The 16,486-nt window shown below is 55.3% G+C and overlaps 1 protein-coding gene across 2 annotated transcripts; it reads right to left on the bottom strand.

Annotated features, from left to right (window-relative positions):
- Nucleotides 1-4,418: 4,418 nt before the first annotated feature.
- Nucleotides 4,419-16,315, bottom strand: BUD31 (BUD31 homolog). 2 transcript variants are annotated; one of them, XM_066577262.1, is made up of 5 exons: nt 16,185-16,315; nt 12,723-12,844; nt 12,049-12,171; nt 5,966-6,132; nt 4,419-4,608 (listed from the first exon to the last, which is right to left on the bottom strand). In XM_066577262.1, exons 2-5 carry the CDS (start codon nt 12,814-12,816, stop codon nt 4,558-4,560), a joined length of 435 nt encoding a protein of 144 aa, XP_066433359.1. In that variant the 5' UTR covers nt 12,817-12,844; nt 16,185-16,315; the 3' UTR covers nt 4,419-4,557. The 2 variants fall into 2 exon arrangements, with proteins under 2 accessions (XP_066433359.1, XP_066433360.1); XM_066577263.1 differs by having other exon boundaries at nt 16,051-16,190.
- Nucleotides 16,316-16,486: the final 171 nt, after the last annotated feature.

Below are 16,486 nucleotides of genomic sequence, written 5' to 3'. Positions count from 1 at the left end.
CACTGAGCTCCCTCCGTCCAGCCAGCCAGCCCAATGAGGTAGAAGCCAGCCCGCCTCCACCTTGGCCCTCAGGATCCTGATGCACCCCCACTATCTGCCATGTGCATCCGCTGGTCAGAGAAGCAGGGCGGCCATCTTGGTTGACCCAAAAGATAATGGAATGTGTAAGACTTGTGTATCTACCACTCAGATACCAAGGAGGTGCCCGGTGGGGTAACCCCGGCAAGGGGAATCCTACCTGCCCCCCGTGTGTGTAAATCCCGATCCCCGGAGAGACGTTTGCAGATGACTCGCTGCTTCACCCGCAGCTTCCGAAGTTTGCCAAGAATTGAAAAAAGTAGCTCGGCGCTCTTTTGGACCGGGGTGCGTTTCCTCGTACGAAGCGCTGTTAACCCGCCTTGAGTCTATTATAAACGCGTGCGGCCGTGAGTTCTGGCGCAAGAAAAGGGCCTATGTCAAGCCTAAAATAACATATGAGATAGCGGCCGCCTTGTGGGTGTCCTCTTCTTTTACGGGTCTGACGGCCAGAGTGATGTCAGACGCCCTGCATGTTGTGAGAGGCGGAGCCTCAGGCAGCAGAGGGGGCGTGGCCTAACAAAAACCCCGTGAAAATTCAAAAATTGATGTGGGGAAGAGCTTGGAGTCCCCTGGATCGGCTGCTGGTAGGGCGCGGCTGGATCTGCCACCGGAATGGCTCCTCGGGAGGAATCGGAGATCCCACAAACCGTGAGTGGTGCGGTGGGACACCATTGTACACGCTACAACATCTGCACCCTCCAGGAATACACAGAAACCGAAGGAGACGAGGCAGAGAAACAAAAAGACCGTGCCCCGTGTGCTGTAAGGGGCTGGACCATCCATCTACCAAATCCCTCTCCACGGCTTGTAGCGCAAAAACCTCAGTGCCGGCGGATATCTGCGCTATTCTACATACGGCGGTCCGGCTGGGTTAAAGGGGTTTGAACACAATAAGGAACCCCTTCGGCTAGTTATTTGGGAGGCGCCGATGAGCAGGGGGGAGCTTTTCATACGTTTCCACTTCCTGTCCCCACAGAACTCCACAGGGCGCATATTTGGGATTTCAGCCGCACTTAAGCAGCACGGGATTGGTTAGGTTTAGGGCGTAAACCTAACCGTAAACCTAACCCCGTGCTGCTTAACTGTAGTGTGTAGTGCACGGCTGCGGAAGGCAATGCGCGTACACGCTGTGTAGTCACATGGTGCCGAAGAGCCAATCAGGTGGCTCTAATCAGCAGCGCTGCTTAAGTGCGGCTGAAATCACAAATATGCCCACAGGGCAACCGCCATGAGTATGTGTCTGCCACCATGACCCCCTGTATCCAAGCTAGAGGAGGCAAAAGACCCTCCATGCCCCCCATATCACATCTTGAATCCAAGCTAAAGGTGCTACAACAGGGTACTAGAGCCTCCATGCCCACCCACATCACATCTTGTATCCAAGCTAGAGGGGGTACAACAGGGTACTAGAGCCTGTATGCCTGCCTGTATCACATCTTGTATCCAAGCTAGAGGCGGTACAACAGGGTACTAGAGCCTCCATGCCTGCCTGTATCACATCCTGTATCCAAGCTAGAGGCGGTACAACAGGGTACTAGAGCCTCCATGCCTGCCCATATCACATCTTGTATCCAAGCTAGAGGCGGTACAACAGGGTACTAGAGCCTCCATGCCCACCCGTATCACATCTTGTATCCAAGCTAGAGGCGGTACAACAGGGTACTAGAGCCTCCATGCCCCCCATATCACATCTTGTATCCAAGCTAGAGGGGGTACAACAGGGTACTAGAGCCTCCATGCCCCCCATATCACATCTTGTATCCAAGCTAGAGGCGGTACAACAGGGTAATAGAGCCTGTATGCCTGTCTGTATCACATCTTGTATCCAAGCTAGAGGCGGTACAACAGGGTACTAGAGCCTCCATGCCCGCCTGTATCACATCTTGTATCCAAGCTAGAGGTGGTACAACAGGGTACTAGAGCCTCCAGGTCCGCCCATATCACAACTTGTATCCAAGCTAGAGGTGGTACAACAGGGTACTAGAGACTCCACGCCTCCTGTATCACATCTTGTATCCAAGCTAGAGGCGGTACAACAGGGTACTAGAGCCTGTATCACATCTTGTATCCAAGCTAGAGGCGGTACAACAGGGTACTAGAGCCTCCATGCCCCCCATATCACATCTTGTATCCAAGCTAGAGGCGGTACAACAGGGTACTAGAGCCTCCATGCCCCCCATATCACATCTTGTATCCAAGCTAGAGGCGGTACAACAGGGTACTAGAGCCTCCATGCCCCCCATATCACATCTTGTATCCAAGCTAGAGGCGGTACAACAGGGTACTAGAGCCTCCATGCCCCCCATATCACATCTTGTATCCAAGCTAGAGGCGGTACAACAGGGTAATAGAGCCTGTATGCCTGCCTGTATCACATCTTGTATCCAAGCTAGAGGTGGTACAACAGGGTACTAGAGCCTCCCTGCCCCCCATATCACATCTTGTATCCAAGCTAGAGGCGGTACAACAGGGTACTAGAGCCTCCATGCCCCCCATATCACATCTTGTATCCAAGCTAGAGGCGGTACAACAGGGTACTAGAGCCTCCCTGCCCCCCATATCACATCTTGTATCCAAGCTAGAGGCGGTACAACAGGGTAATAGAGCCTGTATGCCTGTCTGTATCACATCTTGTATCCAAGCTAGAGGCGGTACAACAGGGTAATAGAGCCTGTATGTATCACATCTTGTATCCAAGCTAGAGGCGGTACAACAGGGTAATAGAGCCTGTATGCCTGTCTGTATCACATCTTGTATCCAAGCTAGAGGCGGTACAACAGGGTACTAGAGCCTCCATGCCCGCCTGTATCACATCTTGTATCCAAGCTAGAGGTGGTACAACAGGGTACTAGAGCCTCCATGTCCGCCCATATCACAACTTGTATCCAAGCTAGAGGTGGTACAACAGGGTACTAGAGCCTCTATGCTCTCACTCCTTCTATGGGAGGGATGTTACTGACAAGGAGTGGAGACATGTAGTTACCTGCGGTAAGGATGGGGTTGGCCCCTCCAGCGATACACGTGGTGGCAGCCCCTTCTAATCTGCAGCTCATGAGTCGTGCCGCCACCATCCTCCAACATACAAGAAAACCAGAGCAATAAGAGAACACTTGAAGAGAGTCGCCAATTGGCAAAAAAAAAGCCCCTATAAGCCCCCACTCCACAGAAGACCTCGCACTGTGCCCACATCCTACACCAACTAGCGGGCACAATGGTAGATGGCAGTATAATATGGTATTTTCGCCGGCTCCCGCCCCTCCCCCCCCGGCAGTTTTATTATTTATTTGAAAACAAATAAAAAAAGGTATTAAAAGAAGAAGCATCTAAGTGCACATTGGGCGCCCGCATTATGTATCCCGCCCCGTGACGGGCGTGCGGAAGAGGAAGTGAACGCAGCGGCAGAATCACCGCATCGCCAAGAAGAAATGTGCAGTCAAAAGTTGTATATATTCAAACCCCACTATATAAACTGTGGGATGGCTGTGATGGCCCGCACCCGCGGCAGAGCGGTCAGCCATGTGTGCGCCACCGGCACAAGACCCCATTCACACCACTCAGACTCTTACAGCTTTCCAGGAACCGCTGACCACCAGCAGGCCTCGCGAGGAGGAAAGGACAAAAGTGCTTAAGGGGTTAAAAAGCAAGAACATTGAACTACAAAACTTTATTAAGAGAACAGATGTTACCGCTAAACACGCCGCGTACAAATTAAAACAAAACGAAAAAACCGTGCGGCTACCCCATTACAACAGGTTTTACAGATACAGGCATGCTGGGACGGCGGACATTGGTGGCACAGCGGCCCTTCACTACATCATTGGCTGTCCATCCATCCTGCTGCCTCTGGGTCCTGTGTTCAGCTGTCCAAGATGGCTGCAGCAATTCTTCAGCAACCTAATGCACACGATGCCTGCTCTCCCATTGGCCAGTGCTGATCACCAATCAGAGAGCAGTATACAGCATTGGTAATTTCACCAAGCCACTGTGAAGATTGTGTCGGCCATATTGGGCACCTGAAAACGGGACCCAGGACTGGTGTATTAGGGGGGCATCGGCACAGAAGACCACCAGCCGCTAATACAACGGCCCCCACTGGTCCCGGGCAACCTTGTGTTCAGACACCAGAGGGTGGCTATAAATGTAGATGAACGCTTCATGTAACTTTATGGGAGGTACAGAGTCAGGGGAGCCATCGGGGGGCAGCAGGTAGGTGGATGCGGTGTAAAGAGTGGCAGGAGGCTCTGTAACATATAACCCACAGCGGCCGCCCCTTTAACCTCCGCGTAACATGTAGGCCACCTACAGGTGAAACGTCGCTATCACATCAGGAACCATCAGAGGACGCATTACAGGAACTTTAATAAACATTAAAAAAATGAAACAACTGGTCACAAGACAGTCCCGATAAGAGGAAATATCCCTCATCTTAAAGGAATCGGAAGAAGACGAGATAGATCACAGTCCGCTGGAGGCGGGGCCTCATCCGGAGCATCCTCGGCACCCGCAGTGTGTGCACTCTATGATCCGCCCCTGCAACACAGGAAACAAGGAGGGGGTCACAAACTAAACCTCTGCAGGCACCACTCCAGCAATCGGTGGGGTCTGCCACATGGGGTCAGGGCAGGAAGTATAACAGAAGGCCGCACTCCCATAATACAAGCAGCTCTGACCCCGAGCACAGGTCATCCATAGCACATGTCCGGACAACCCCTTTAACTACTTACTGTACCAGCACCGAGGGGTAGGTGGCACCTGCTGGAGTGCCTGCAGGACTTTTTCTGCAATATTGATAAGCGCATTGCATCTCAGACTATTAAAGGGAAGCCGTCAGACAGCGAAAGACGTTCTGCTTCCAGAGGGGTCACCGGCGCCCTCGGCAGCTTCCAGAGGGGTCACCGGCGCCCTCGGCAGCTTCCAGAGGGGTCACCGGCGCCCTCGGCAGCTTCCAGAGGGGTCACCGGCGCCCTCGGCAGCTTCCAGAGGGGTCACCGGCGCCCTCGGCAGCTTCCAGAGGGGTCACCGGAGCCCTCGGCAGCTTCCAGAGGGGTCACCGGCGCCCTCGGCAGCTTCCAGAGGGGTCACCGGCGCCCTCGGCAGCTTCCAGAGGGGTCACCGGCGCCCTCGGCAGCTTCCAGAGGGGTCACCGGCGCCCTCGGCAGCTTCCAGAGGGGTCACCGGCGCCCTCGGCAGCTTCCAGAGGGGTCACCGGCGCCCTCGGCAGCTTCCAGAGGGGTCACCGGCGCCCTCGGCAGCTTCCAGAGGGGTCACCGGCGCCCTCGGCAGCTTCCAGAGGGGTCACCGGCGCCCTCGGCAGCTTCCAGAGGGGTCACCGGCGCCCTCGGCAGCTTCCAGAGGGGTCACCGGCGCCCTCGGCAGCTTCCAGAGGGGTCACCGGCGCCCTCGGCAGCTTCCAGAGGGGTCACCGGCGCCCTCGGCAGCTTCCAGAGGGGTCACCGGTGCCCTCGGCAGCTTACTAAAACCTTACACACTGCCAGGCGGTCTGATGCAGCTCACTTATATACCCACCAATGCCCCCCAGCCCCTGACTGGCAGATCCCTGCATGTTACCATGCAGAGAGCCCCGGTGGGGTGCGCTGCACGGCTCTACATGCCATCAGCACCTGTGCTATGCACAGTGATTGACAGCCTTCTCCCCACCTCTCTGGAAATAGCCATTAGAGACCAGAAGCATTGTGTCCATTACAGCCGATAACTCTGCATCAGCGAAGTATCAATGGCTGGGAAGAGACACGCGGAGCAGCACGCCGGGTCTACGACTACTGAACACAGGGGTCATCCGAGAGGAGAAGCAGCACTGTAATCTCAAGCTGACCCACCACGAAAGGTGGCTAAAGCCCCAATACGGTTCTTGTACGAGGGGTCTTACCACTTCCAGTTTGCCCTTGGGGACACGGCAGATACAATTAGTCCCGAAGTTGGTGTCCCTGGTCTGTATGCAGCGCAGGCAGCACAGGTTCTCGTAGCCTTGTTTCTTCCACTTTGCAATAAGGTTCTTGTCAGCGTAGCCTTCCTTGATGCAATAGTCATAGAGCTCTACAAGACAGAGGACAATGTCAGCGGTCAGCGTGCGGCACACAGTGGGAGAACAGTATACACCTAGATGACATGTGCAGAAGGGCTGCCACTAAGGGGGATCTCCAAGTCAGCTGCTCACTGCCGGTCAGGTCATGCCCAGGACAGGAAAGGGTGGAGGTGATGATGCCTGCTGTCGAAAGAAGTATATGGGTGGAGAGAGGAAGGTATGACTAGTAGGGACTTCAACAGAAAGGGATTTACTTTGTTACAGCTCCCAACATAACATCTACACGGCTGCGTACTGCTGTCTGGGGCGCCGCTTATACAAAAGGAGTGTGCTATGTTACCATGTTGTCTGCTACAGAAGTGAGGGGCAGAATTTCCTGTTTCCTTCATGTATACAGAGTGTGAAGACATCACAGCAGCAGTACAAAGACGGTGAAGAGATCCTGCTCTCCTATGTGTACAGTGTATGGAGACATCATAGCAACAGTCTACACCCATCCAGCTCAGAGATAGAGAAGAGATCCTGCTCTCCTATGTGTACAGTGTATGGATATATCATAGCAGCAGTCTACACCCACCAGCTCAGAGATAGGAGAGCAGGATCTCTTCTCTATGTGTACAGTGTATGGAGACATCATAGCAGCAGTCTTCACCCACCAGCTCAGAGATGGAGAAGAGATCCTGCTCTCCTATGTGTACAGTGTATGGAGACGTCATAGCAGCAGTCTACACCCACCAGCTCAGAGATGGAGAAGAGATCCTGCTCCCCTATGTGTACAGTGTATGGAGACATCATAGCAGCAGTCTACACCCACCAGCTCAGAGATAGAGAAGAGATCCTGCTCTCCTATGTGTACAGTGTATGGAGACATCATAGCAGCAGTCTACACCCACCAGCTCAGAGAGAGAGGAGAGATCCTGCTCTCCTATGTGTACAGTGTATGGAGACATCATAGCAGTAGACTACACCCACCAGCTCAGAGATAGAGAAGAGATCCTGCTCTCCTATGTGTACAGTGTATGGAGACATCATAGCAGCAGTCTACATCCACCAGCTTAGAGAGAAAGAATAGATCCTGCTCTCCTATATGTACAGTGTATGGAGACATCATAGCAGCAGTCTACACCCACCAGCTCAGAGATAGAGAAGAGATCCTGCTCTCCTATGTGTACAGTGTATGGAGACATCATAGCAGCAGTCTACACCCACCAGCTCAGAGATGGAGAAGAGATCATGCTCCCCTATGTGTACAGTGTATGGAGACATCGTAGCAGCAGTCTACACCCACCAGCTCAGAGATAGAGAAGAGATCCTGCTCCCCTATGTGTACAGTGTATGAAGACATCATAGCAGCAGTCTACACCCACCAGCTCAGAGATAGAGAAGAGATCCTGCTCTCCTATGTGTACAGTGTATGGAGACATCATAGCAGCAGTCTACACCCACCAGCTCAGAGATAGAGAAGAGATCCTGCTCTCCTATGTGTACAGTGTATGGAGACGTCATAGCAGCAGTCTACACCCACCAGCTCAGAGATAGAGAAGAGATCCTGCTCTCCTATGTGTACAGTGTATGGAGACGTCATAGCAGCAGTCTACACCCACCAGCTCAGAGATGGAGAAGAGATCCTGCTCCCCTATGTGTACAGTGTATGGAGACATCATAGCAGCAGTCTTCCCCCACCGTCTCAGAGATAGAGAAGAGATCCTGCTCTCCTATGTGTACAGTGTATGGAGACATCATAGCAGCAGTCTACACCCACCAGCTCAGAGATGGAGAAGAGATCCTGCTCTCCTATGTGTAGAGTGCATGGAGACATCATAGCAGCAGTCTACACCCAGCAGCTCAGAGATAGAGAAGAGATCCTGCTCTCCTATGTGTACAGTGTATGGAGACATCATAGCAGCAGTCTACACCCACCAGCTCAGAGAGAGAGAAGAGATCCTGCTCTCCTATGTGTACAGTGTATGCAGACATCATAGCAGCAGTCTGCACCCACCAGCTCAGAGATGGAGAAGAGATCCTGCTCTCCTATGTGTGCAGTGTATGGAGACATCATAGCAGCAGTCTACACCCACCAGCTCAGAGATAGAGAAGAGATCCTGCTCTCCTATGTGTACAGTGTATGGAGACATCATAGCAGCAGTCTACACCCACCAGCTCAGAGATAGAGAAGAGATCCTGCTCTCCTATGTGTACAGTGTATGGAGACATCATAGCAGCAGTCTACACCCACCAGCTTAGAGAGAAAGAATAGATCCTGCTCTCCTATATGTACAGTGTATGGAGACATCATAGCAGCAGTCTACACCCACCAGCTCAGAGATAGAGAAGAGATCCTGCTTTCCTATGTGTACAGTGTATGGAGACGTCATAGCAGCACTCTACACCCACCAGCTCAGAGATGGAGAAGAGATCCTGCTCCCCTATGTGTACAGTGTATGGAGACATCGTAGCAGCAGTCTACACCCACCAGCTCAGAGATAGAGAAGAGATCCTGCTCTCCTATGTGTACAGTGTATGGAGACATCATAGCAGCAGTCTTCACCCACCAGCTCAGAGATGGAGAAGAGATCCTGCTTTCCTATGTGTACAGTGTATGGAGACGTCATAGCAGCACTCTACACCCACCAGCTCAGAGATGGAGAAGAGATCCTGCTCCCCTATGTGTACAGTGTATGGAGACATCGTAGCAGCAGTCTACACCCACCAGCTCAGAGATGGAGAAGAGATCCTGCTCTCCTATATGTACAGTGTATGGAGACATCATAGCAGCAGTCTACACCCACCAGCTCAGAGATAGAGAAGAGATCCTGCTCTCCTATGTGTACAGTGTATGGAGACGTCATAGCAGCAGTCTACACCCACCAGCTCAGAGATAGAGAAGAGATCCCGCTTTCCTATGTGTACAGTGTAAGGAGACATCATAGCAGCAGTCTACACCCACCAGCTCAGAGATAGAGAAGAGATCCTGCTCTCCTATGTGTAGAGTGCATGGAGACATCATAGCAGCAGGCTACACCCAGCAGCTCAGAGATAGAGAAGAGATCCTGCTCTCCTATGTGTATAGTGTATGGTAACAACATAGCAGCAGTCTACACCCACCAGCTCAGAGATGGAGAAGAGATCCTGCTCCCCTATGTGTACAGTGTATGGAGACATCATAGCAGCAGTCTACACCCACCAGCTCAGAGATGGAGAAGAGATCCTGCTCCCCTATGTGTACAGTGTATGGAGACATCATAGCAGCAGTCTACACCCACCAGCTCAGAGATGGAGAAGAGATCCTGCTCTCCTATGTGTAGAGTGCATGGAGACATCATAGCAGCAGTCTACACCCAGCAGCTCAGAGATAGAGAAGAGATCCTGCTCTCCTATGTGTAGAGTGCATGGAGACATCATAGCAGCCGTCTACACCCACCAGCTCAGAGATGGAGAAGAGATCCTGCTCTCCTATGTGTACAGTGTATGGAGACGTCATAGCAGCAGTCTACACCCACCAGCTCAGAGATAGAGAAGAGATCCTGCTCTCCTATGTGTACAGTGTATGGAGACATCATAGCAGCAGTCTACACCCACCAGCTCAGAGATGGAGAAGAGATCCTGCTCCCCTATGTGTACAGTGTATGGAGACATCATAGCAGCAGTCTACACCCACCAGCTCAGTGATAGAGAAGAGATCATGCTCTCCTATGTGTACAGTGTATGGAGACATCATAGCAGTAGACTACACCCACCAGCTCAGAGATGGAGAAGAGATCCTGCTCTCCTATGTGTACAGTGTATGGAGACGTCATAGCAGCAGTCTACACCCACCAGCTCAGAGATGGAGAGGAGATCCTGCTCTCCTATGTGTAGAGTGCATGGAGACATCATAGCAGCAGTCTACACCCACCAGCTCAGTGATAGAGAAGAGATCATGCTCTCCTATGTGTACAGTGTATGGAGACATCATAGCAGTAGACTACACCCACCAGCTCAGAGATGGAGAAGAGATCTTGCTCTCCTATGTGTACAGTGTATGGAGACATCATAGCAGCAGTCTACACCCACCAGCTCAGAGATGGAGAAGAGATCCTGCTCTCCTATGTGTACTATATATGGATATATCATAGCAGCAGTCTACACCCACCAGCTGTAAGAAAACTAAAAATTAGAAACAGAGCCTGTAAAGGGGAACCTGGTGAATAATACAGGATATTAGCCATGGTCAGATCTAGTATTATGCCACACGGCAGCTTATTTTGAGAGGTCATTGTGGGCACACTTTGTCCTGAAGCCTCTGGCAACAAAAGGTTACAGAATTGACATTGCATTTTTTCCTTTGTGAATGGACTTTGTGTAGAGTTTGATTAGTGCTGATGACACGGGCATTCATAGTGCTCCGAGCCAAGGACCCCCGCAAGTCCCTACAAGGCAGTGATCATCCGCTGTGCCGTGGCGTGCACCCGCAGGTTCTGACGGGGTGCTGGACTAATCTATTACGCAAATCAAAAACCTCTCTCTGTACAGTGAGATGAATGGGAAGCTTGCTGGGCCAATGATGAAGGCAAGTGTGGATAGCGCTGCCCAGTGGCTTGGTTTGGTAGTACAGCCACAGCTTCAGTGTGAACTGTGCCTGTAGTGCCAAACCAGGACGCTTGCAATGCTGCCAGCGTTATCTGTATTGGTAGCTGGCCCGAGGACCAGCTGACTGGTAGGGATCCTGAGAGGAAGACTGTGCCCATCAACTGCCGCTGGACTATGGATGACTTCTCCTCAGGAAAGGAGAACCTCGTTAACAGTGTTTAGAATAATTGTTTACCGCGGAACTCACGGGCCATTCACATAATGGGCAGCAGCTGACCCATTGATGTCTGTGATATTGTTGTGGGAATGTACTGGAACCTGTGTAGAGGTCAGTGTGCAGGGAGGGGAGGAGGTACGCTGTGATATCACCTATAGTAAATGGAGGATCCTGTGTTATCTCTATATAGGTGTCACTTCTCGGTGTAATCCTGCCTGTGAGAACATCCAAAATGTCTGACTAGTATCAGGTCTAGTGGTCAGTGTGAGAACTGCAGGATTTTTCTTTTAACCCTTCCTGGGCAGATGTTAATGCACCGAGGTTCACCCAGTCTGCTTTTGGACGTGAAAACAATAAAAGGCCATATGAAATATACGACGGTTACAGCTTTTGTAAAGCGCGGTTTGTTGTAATAGTAGATTAATAGCGCTCCGGCGGCGCCAGTCTGAAAATGTGATTGGATGGATCTCCTCCGGGTCGCATTCAGGGTTAAATATGGAGCACAACTTCCAAAAATCACTGATATCATGAACAGAAGCTCCATCCCTACCATCCGCCCTTTTAGGAGGACGACGTGTCCCTTTAACCCCTCAGTGACGGAGCGGTTTTTGTTTTTTCCTCACCGCTTTTAAAAAATAGGGGGGACCACAACCAGCGATGCTTTGATGGCTCCTGCAGTATGATGTCATGTCATGGCATGACATCATACTACGATCAGGCAGGCAGACTATAGGCCACCCCACGGGGACAGCTTTAACGGCATTCCGCCAGGACAGCCCCCAGCTGCCATGACACCTGCAAGGCTCCCTGTGATCTTATTGTGGGGGGCCGTACGGGACCCCCTAACATCGTTCGGGGGATTTAAATGGGTTAACAGCCCCGATTGGCCGCACGGCTTGTTGGGGCTGTTGCCCGAGGAAGTCAGATGTAAGAAACAACCCTCCATACATGGCCTGCCACTAAGGGGTTAATAAAGCAGATATATACAGGGGCGATGTAACAATAGCTTCACAAGATGATTGTCTGCCATGAGGAACATTAGCCCCTCCCATATGTCACCCGATGGCTGCTGGGCAGTTACAGCCATATGTGGGGACAACAATGCCGCACGCCTTTAACCCCCTAACGACCGGGCCGTTACCTCGGCTGATGGCTTTCCGCTTATAAAACAGGTCAAATATATAGCGGGTCTTCTGATGATGAATGCGGAAGATCGGCCACAGAGACTCCACCTTCCTCTTCCCTTCATGGGGGTCGGTCTCAGCTGGGGAGCAAAGAGAACGAGACGTTATACAGACACATGTCAGGAAGGGGCGAGCGAGGAGACTTATAAGGCCATGCAGGCTCCTGCCTATACATGGAATCATGTCTCTACAGCGCCACCTATGGGAGGGCAGCATTCCTGCAAGCCAGTCTGTTAGCCACGAGCGGCAGTCTCCTCCAGCAGGGCAAGAGGCCGATAGATGGCGGTCAGGAAGGGGATGGCTTCTTGAGGCCACTCACACAGCGCCTGAAGCACAGCGGTTTACCGTGATGCTGAACCCCGGTTACATGCGGCAATTCTAAGGCGATGAGGACCGTTAAAAACCATGAAAAGGCACAAAAATAAAGCCGACAACAGTGGGAAATCATAGGGTTAAAAACACGGCAGCGGAGCGCAGGTCTGTGAGATCAATGGGAGCGGCCCAAGGAGACCCCCAGACGGTGGGAGGAGACTTATAGGGGCGCGCAGGCTCCTCTGGGGAATACATCTGCTCCACTCCCATCAGAGCCCCGTGGCTCCGCGACACGTATGCTGCAGGCCGCGAGGCTTACCTTCCCTCATCTTCTGGTCCAGCTCATCCAATGTAGGCTCGATCAGCTCCCACCCATCCGGAGGCGGCTTTCTGCTCCGCTTCACCTTCGGCATGGTCCTAGCGGGCTCCGGTGACCGATCCCTGCGTGGAGGCAAGACGCTCGTCACATTGGTTGCTGCGCTGACGGGCACATATACTGCCCACCCCAGACCGGCGCTCGCACCGCCATGTGGACGGCACATATACTGCCCACCCCCTGACCGGCGCTCACACTGCCATGTGGACGGCACATATACTGCCTCCCGCTGACCGGGCGCAGCGCCATGTGGACGGCACATATACTGCCCACCCCCTGACCGGCGCTCACACTGCCATGTGGACGGCACATATACTGCCTCCCGCTGACCGGGCGCAGCGCCATGTGGACAGCACATATACTGCCCACCCCCTGACCGGCGCTCACACTGCCATGTGGACGGCACATATACTGCCCCTCGCTGACCGGCTCCCCGCCATGTGGACGGCACATATACTGCCCCTCGCTGACCGGGCGCCCCGCCATGTGGACGGCACATATACTGCCCCTCGCTGACCGGCTCCCCGCCATGTGGACGGCACATATACTGCCCCTCGCTGACCGGGCGCCCCGCCATGTGGACGGCACATATACTGCCCCTCGCTGACCGCGCCCCGCCATGTGGACGGCACATATACTGCCCCTCGCTGACCGGCACCCCGCCATGTGGACGGCACATATACTGCCCCTCGCTGACCGGGCGCCCCGCCATGTGGACGGCACATATACTGCCCCTCGCTGACCGGGCGCCCCGCCATGTGGACGGCACATATACTGCCCCCCGCTGACCGGGCGCACCGCCATGTGGACGGCACATATACTGCCCCTCGCTGACCGGGCGCCCCGCCATGTGGACGGCACATATACTGCCTCCCGCTGACCGGCGCCCCGCCATGTGGACGGCACATATACTGCCCCTCGCTGACCTGCTCCCTGCCATGTGGACGGCACATATACTGCCCCCCGCTGACCGGGCGCCCCGCCATGTGGACGGCACATATACTGCACCCCGCTGACCGGGCGCACCGCCATGTGGACGGCACATATACTGCCCCCCGCTGACCGGGCGCACCGCCATGTGGACGGCACATATACTGCCCCCCGCTGACCGGGCGCACCGCCATGTGGACGGCACATATACTGCCCCCCGCTGACCGGGCGCACCGCCATGTGGACGGCACATATACTGCCCCCCGCTGACCGGGCGCCCCACCATGTGGACGGCACATATACTGCCCCTCGCTGACCGGGCGCCCCGCCATGTGGACGGCACATATACTGCCCCCCGCTGACCGGCGCCCCGCCATGTGGACGGCACATATACTGCCCCCCGCTGACCGGCGCCCCGCCATGTGGACGGCACATATACTGCCCCCCGCTGACCGGGCGCACCGCCATGTGGACGGCACATATACTGCCCCCCGCTGACCGGCGCCCCGCCATGTGGACGGCACATATACTGCCTCCCGCTGACCGGGCGCACCGCCATGTGGACGGCACATATACTGCCTCCCGCTGACCGGCGCCCCGCCATGTGGACGGCACATATACTGCCCCTCGCTGACCAGCGCCCTGCCATGTGGACGGCACATATACTGCCTCCCGCTGACCGGGCGCCCCGCCATGTGGACGGCACATATACTGCCTCCCGCTGACCGGCGCCCCGCCATGTGGACGGCACATATACTGCCCCCCGCTGACCGGGCGCACCGCCATGTGGACGGCACATATACTGCCCCCCGCTGACCGGGCGCACCGCCATGTGGACGGCACATATACTGCCCCTCGCTGACCGGCGCCCCGCCATGTGGACGGCACATATACTGCCTCCCGCTGACCGGCGCCCCGCCATGTGGACGGCACATATACTGCCCCTCGCTGACCGGGCGCCCCGCCATGTGGACGGCACATATACTGCCCCTCGCTGACCGGGCGCCCCGCCATGTGGACGGCACATATACTGCCCCTCGCTGACCGGCGCCCCGCCATGTGGACGGCACGCATACTGCACCCCGCTGACCGGGCGCCCCGCCATGTGGACGGCACATATACTGCCCCCCGCTGACCGGCGCCCCGCCATGTGGACGGCACATATACTGCCCCTCGCTGACCGGCGCCCCGCCATGTGGACGGCACATATATATACTGCCCCTCGCTGACCGGCGCCCCGCCATGTGGACGGCACATATACTGCCCCCCGCTGACCGGGCGCACCGCCATGTGGATGGCACATATACTGCCCCCCGCTGACCGGGCGCACCGCCATGTGGACGGCACATATACTGCCCCCCGCTGACTGGGCGCACCGCCATGTGGACGGCACATATACTGCCCCCCGCTGACCGGGCGCACCGCCATGTGGACGGCACATATACTGCCCCCCGCTGACTGGGCGCACCGCCATGTGGACGGCACATATACTGCCCCCCGCTGACCGGGCGCACCGCCATGTGGACGGCACATATACTGCCCCCCGCTGACCGGGCGCACCGCCATGTGGACGGCACATATACTGCCCCCCGCTGACCGGGCGCCCCGCCATGTGGACGGCACATATACTGCCCCCCGCTGACCGGCGCCCCGCCATGTGGACGGCACATATACTGCCCCCCGCTGACCGGCGCCCCGCCATGTGGACGGCACATATACTGCCCCCCGCTGACCGGGCGCACCGCCATGTGGACGGCACATATACTGCCCCTCGCTGACTGGGCGCCCCGCCATGTGGACGGCACATATACTGCCCCCCGCTGACCGGGCGCACCGCCATGTGGACGGCACATATACTGCCCCCCGCTGACCGGCGCCCCGCCATGTGGACGGCACATATACTGCCCCTCGCTGACTGGGCGCTCCATCATCAGCGCTGCAACGCACGGGGGCTGGAGCCAAGCTGACTGCTGCCCCCTGTGTAGTGGCCGCAGCTGGTAACTGCAGCTCTTAGCGATTATAATGGGGGCTGGGCCTGCAGTTACCAGCTGTGGCCACTACACAGGGGGGCAGCAGTCAGCTTGGCTCCAGCCCCCGTGCGTTGCAGCGCTGATGACGGACGCCCTCTAAAGGTCTAAGAAGCTGCAGATTTCCTCCACATTTAACAAATACACTTTAGTTGACTGATAACAGAGAACAAAAGACTTAGAGGGTTATTCCGGGGCAGGTTTAACTCCTCGTACAGATGATGTCCAGGTCGGCGAGGATCACCCCGATCAGCCACAGGAGGCGCTACTGCAGCTCACAGGGCGTCAGCAGGAGTTGGGGCTGCAGTACCCACCTGCGTCACTGGGCTGTGCTCAGCGCTGTCTGCTGCCCCGGTCAACAATACTATATAAAGTCCCAGGAGATCCCTTCAAAAGCTCAACGACCGCGCCGGTGCCGGGAATACAGCCACAGCACACGGCGTCCTACCTGCTCCACCGGAAGCTGTCCAACGAGCCACTTCCGGGTCAGTATCGGTAAGAACGTCAGGTCCTTCTGGGGTCCTTTTAGAACTTCCGGTCACCACCGATCATCTCAGAATTGCCCGCGCTTTCCTCCGTCGCCCCGCCGTCTGTTCCGTCCTGCCGAGAAGCCGTCATCAGCTACATTCTAGCAGGAGACCGAGCGCGCCATGTGAAGGACCCGAAGGAAGCGGCCTATTGCGTCAGAAGGGCTGGCCGCCGCAGTGCCTGTCTGGAAATAGCATCTCCGCGAGGTTACCGCGGATATTA

This window comes from Eleutherodactylus coqui, chromosome 8, assembly GCF_035609145.1.
Source record: "Eleutherodactylus coqui strain aEleCoq1 chromosome 8, aEleCoq1.hap1, whole genome shotgun sequence".
Taxonomy (NCBI): Eukaryota; Metazoa; Chordata; class Amphibia; order Anura; family Eleutherodactylidae; genus Eleutherodactylus; species Eleutherodactylus coqui.
Note: the sequence above shows the minus strand (reverse complement) of the source record. Positions and strands in the feature narration are given on the sequence as shown.